This window comes from Melopsittacus undulatus, chromosome 8, assembly GCF_012275295.1.
Source record: "Melopsittacus undulatus isolate bMelUnd1 chromosome 8, bMelUnd1.mat.Z, whole genome shotgun sequence".
Lineage (NCBI taxonomy): Eukaryota > Metazoa > Chordata > Aves > Psittaciformes > Psittaculidae > Melopsittacus > Melopsittacus undulatus.
Genome location: NC_047534.1, coordinates 15,189,143 through 15,193,845, shown reverse-complemented (window position 1 = coordinate 15,193,845; position 4,703 = coordinate 15,189,143). Strand labels below are relative to the sequence as shown.

The 4,703-nt window shown below is 48.4% G+C and overlaps 1 protein-coding gene across 1 annotated transcript; it reads left to right on the top strand.

Annotated features, from left to right (window-relative positions):
- Positions 1-753: 753 nt before the first annotated feature.
- Positions 754-3,751, top strand: SOCS1 (suppressor of cytokine signaling 1). Its single transcript, XM_005150694.3, has 2 exons — positions 754-881; positions 2,773-3,751. The coding sequence occupies exon 2, from the start codon at positions 2,848-2,850 to the stop codon at positions 3,469-3,471; it is 624 nt and encodes a 207-aa protein (XP_005150751.1). The 5' UTR covers positions 754-881; positions 2,773-2,847; the 3' UTR covers positions 3,472-3,751.
- The last annotated feature ends 952 nt before the right edge of the window (positions 3,752-4,703 follow it).

Here is a 4,703-nt window from a genome sequence, read left to right as displayed (position 1 = left end):
ACAGTCTTCTCTGTGGAAGTACCACAGATTTCTCTGAATGCTTTTCTCACTTTAAAATTATTATTTGTCTAAATTTACTCCCCTTCTCAGACATTTAAGTTACATATTAGGTTCTCTCACCTGTTCTGTCCATGCTGACCTTTTAGCTTTGAGGACAGCAGCTATCTTCAAGTTAACACTTCCCACGTTGGTTACTTGCTCGCTTTTCTTGCCGTTTTTTCCCCCCCATGTTTTGAGCTAGCTGCCAGGTCAGAGCCTTGGCCATCACCTACCTCTAGGGTTCCCTCGCCTCCCTTGAGCCTCGGAGCACTCCTGCGCTTGGGCTTCCCAGGCAGCCGAGCCAGCCTAACCCTGCAGCAGCTGCCTGCCGCTACCCAAGGGCGCCTTGCGCACCACGTCTTTGCTGGCGCTGTTTGGGGGAGAGAAAAAAAAAGAGCAATCACTGTTTTAGTCGGACAGAAGATATGGGATGAACAGGAGACGGGGACACGCGGGGCGGAGCGGAGCCGAGCCGAGCCGAGCAGAGCCGAGCGGGGCGTAGCAGTCCCACCGCCGGCGTTCTGCAGCACCAGCAGCCCCAAGCGAGCTCCTGGGGTGCCGGGAGCCGCGGGCAGGGCAGGGCTGAGCTCTGCTCGGTTCAGCTGTAACGTTGGGAAAGTGAAAGTGAAGCTGCGGCCACGTGTTTTCGGAGAAGGCAGGGGAGGAGCCGCCGCGCAGAAAAGCGCCGCCGCGTTAAATAGAAAGCGGCAGCGATGAGCGGGCCCAGAGCGCTGGAGGTGCCGCCCGCCCGCGGGAGCCCCGGCTCATGCGGCGCCAGGCACGGCCCCCGCGCCGAGGATGCTCAGCCGGCCGCCGGGGCCAGGAGTAGCGGCCGGGCGAAGGTAAGGGGGGGAGAGACCTTCCCCGCGGGGTTCTCGCGAGCCCAGCGCTCCTGCGCCGCGGTTACAGAGGAAGGACTCCGGAGCAGTGCCGAGCCTGGTGGCTTTGAAGGAGGGGGTGCCTTTTTGGGTTTTTAGGTTCTATTCCCTCCCTCCCCCCCCCGTTTTTGGGTCACTGTCAGCGTTCAAGACGGAGCTATCGTGCTCGGTATAAAACAGAGAGAACGCTAAAGCGAGCACGCAGAGAGCTTTGCCCTGCACACTTCTCCTCCAAGGACCCGCACCCTCCCCGGCAGGGCTCCGCGCAGCCCCGGCCCAGAGCCAGCGGGCGGGTGGGCGGACACTGTGCTGGGTTCTGCCCCGGAGGAGAGAAGCACCCCGGTATCTCGTACCGGCGCTGGCTGTCAGGCTCTGAAGACTAGCGTGCCCCGAGTTTGCTCTGTGCCCTTATGAAAGGCACTGCAAACTCCTTGGCTAAGGACGGTTCCCACTAGGGAGCCCTGCGAGTTCGAGATCGCGGGTTTTGTGGTTATTTCTCACCAGCGTGCCATGAAATTTAATTTTTGTTAACTTAAATAGTGAGTAATAATCCTGGCCCAGTAATTGGAAAAACTGACATCAGTTTCCTTCGGCTGTGTAAAGAAAGCTCAGTGTTGCTTTCAGCCTGCTAAGTTATTTGCCAGCATAAGGATTTTACAGCCCTTTTTGCTGTTTCAGGAGGTAAGATGACCTAAATGAAACCAAACATTAAGCTGTTAAATTAGCACAGACAGGAATCCAGCAGTGTGCTTTCTTTGAAATCCTCATTAGCATGTTACCCTGAAACATAAGATGGCTGAGGGATTCATTTCTGAGAATACTTCAAGGTTTCTCAACAAGCTGCTGCTGCAGATCTATATCTGACTGTAGGGATAAATCCTAAAATCTATGCTTGCCAGTAAGGTCAAGGCAGCCAGCGGAGATGTATTGAACCACACTGTCAGAGGTAGACATTTCAGGCCAAACTCATTCCTGGTGCAGCACTGCTAATTCCTTTGAAGTAACACGAGGGATGAATTTAGTCCCTCATGCTGAAAGATATATCAATAGGAAGCAATTTAGATTGGGCCACTTAAAGTGCATGTAATACAAAAAAAGAGAGAGAGACTGAGGAGTAATGCTTTAAGGGTTCATGGAGGTTGATTTGTGTAAGCTAGTGAGGTTGTAGCATTGCTGCCCCAAGGGGAAGTTAGGGGAATGGGAAATTGCCTTTTATGGCTGAGCCTCAGGTTAGCAGGAGAGAGGAAAGTAGTTTTAGGATTACCGTGTAAACTGGCAGTGGTACAGGCTGTCCTTCCAAGTTACACCCCAGCCACACAATGGCACCTATTCACCTTACCCTGCTCCCCAATTATCCAGGGCCAGACCCGGACGCAGAATTTACATTTCCTTTACCCGCTTTCTCTTTTTCACACAGTGCACCAAATAACGATGTCTGAGTTGTGACATCAAGTTGGTACTGGGGAAGGGAAAGAGAGGTGATGAGAAATTGGTAACTCAGTTGTAAAACCTTGCTTTGTTCTCTAAAAAACTTGAGAATCTGATAGTGTATACAAGAAAACTGCTCATTGATGTTGTTTGACGTGCTCCAGGTCCCAGTATGCTTTTGTGGGCTTATAGCGGAGAAACTGTGTTATCTTCTGTAGCTGTTAATGATTCTTGCTAAGTATTTTTGGAGCTTTGGACTTTGCCATCTCTGCTAAGCCTGTCAGTTTTTTTGCCCAGTGTGAATTGGCAAATGACTATTTCATTATTTTATAATGGGTGGGAGGCATATGAATGGAAGACTTGGTCATTCAGAGATTGCAGCCACTTTTCTCTGGGGATCTCACGCTGTGTTTCTTTGGTATTTCAGATTGGCTGCTGGAAAGCTGCCCTGCCGTAGCCGCTGACGCTATGGAAGACCGCATCCGCTGGTCTAGGCTGTAGGATGGTAGCGCACAGCAAGGTGTCAGCAGATAATGCAGTTGCAGCAGACCCAAGGTGTCTACTTGACCCTCCGGCACAGGATCGTTCACAGGCTCGAAGCTACCAGGGCTCAGGCCGGCCTGGCACTGTGCAGGCACAGAGCAACACTCACTTCCGAACCTTTCGCTCGCAAGCGGATTTCAGTAGTATCACTCGAGCCAGCAGCCTGCTGGAAGCCTGTGGCTTCTACTGGGGACCTCTGACTGTCAATGCTGCCCATGAGAAGCTGAAGTCTGAGCCTGAGGGCACCTTCCTCATCAGGGACAGCACACAGAAGAATTGCTTCTTTGCTATCAGTGTTAAGACTGCGACTGGGCCCACCAGCATCCGGATAAACTTTCAGGCTGGGCATTTCAGCCTGGATGGCAGCAAAGAGACTTTTGACTGTCTTTTTAAGCTGCTGGAACATTACCTAAGCTCCCCGAGGAAGGTACTGGTTACCCCCCTGCGCAAAGTCCGCATGCAGCCCCTGCAGGAGCTCTGCCGGAAAAGCATTGTGAAGACTTTTGGAAGAGAGAACTTGAACCAGATTCCCCTCAATCCCGTTTTAAAGGACTATCTGAAATCCTTCCCGTTTCAGATATAAGTACAGCATTAACTGTACAGGGACGTGTGAGAAATGTGTGAAGAAATCCAGCTGCCTGGGTTTTTAACCATGTTTGACAGTGAGCAAACTTATTTTTGTAGCAATTTACTGTATTTTGGGATGGAACTTGAACACTTGACTTCTTATGTTTACAAAAACTATTTGCACAAACCTGGGGTTTTAAAACCCTGGCATAATTTTTCTGCCAAGCAGAATATTTTATTATTTTATAATATTTTAAATGATATTAACATAATAAATTTTATTGTGAAACTTTTTAAAAAAAGTAGCATCTCTGCTTTTAGTTTCTGGGTACCTATTCTGTTGATGAACTGCTGATTGAGTGTGTAAGTGCAGAGAGATTTCCACGTGGTCCTGCTTTTCCCCCTACTGAACTAGCCTGTTTTAGTGCTAGTCCAAACAGACACAGGAGTCCTGCCCAAAAAGCTTAAAATGGAAAGATTAAAGTGAGTAGAAAATGTCTTCAGGATGAATCTGCCTAGGAATCTAGCTCTCTTCTAAATCCATGAGAGAAGGAACAGTGTGTTAAGAGTAGAGCGGTGCATAATACTTGAAAGAGAACTGAACCTTTGGCTGAGCTAATTGCATCAGCTCTCCTTGCCTTATTTCTATTAAAAGCTACAAGGCTGTAAGCAAGCAGAGGCTCCTGTCTGACATAACAAACCATATGAATGTCAGCAGGGAAAAATAAAACTGTCCAGAAATGCTGTTCTCACACTTGAAAGGTCTGTGACTGTGTCACTATGACACACTGGGGGAAGGATAGCTTAGTTCTCTCTTTAAATTGGCATACACAAAATGGCAAAGGTGCAGACAACTTTAGACTTCAGAAAGATGTCCCAAATTCCTGGTGATCTCCAGAGCATAGATGTGATATTGTGAAAGAATCTGTGACAATATCAAGAAAGCATAAGCCTATAGATTTGTAGCTGTAATTTCTAATAGCTAAACTGCATTCAAATGAAGTTAAAATGTATCGGTGTTTTAAACTACTATTTGTAGATTACTGAAGGCACTACTGGGTTTCTACCTGCTCACAAAAGACAAAATCTGTGCCCCATAGAGCTGTAACTGTAAATGACTGAGATGCCCAATGTGGCAAAACGTCACCTGTATTATGATAAAGTGGTTCTCCCCTCCCCCGAGCATTTCCTGAAATCCATGAAAAGCTGACTTAGAAAACCAGCTGAACCAAATCACTTAAAAGAAAG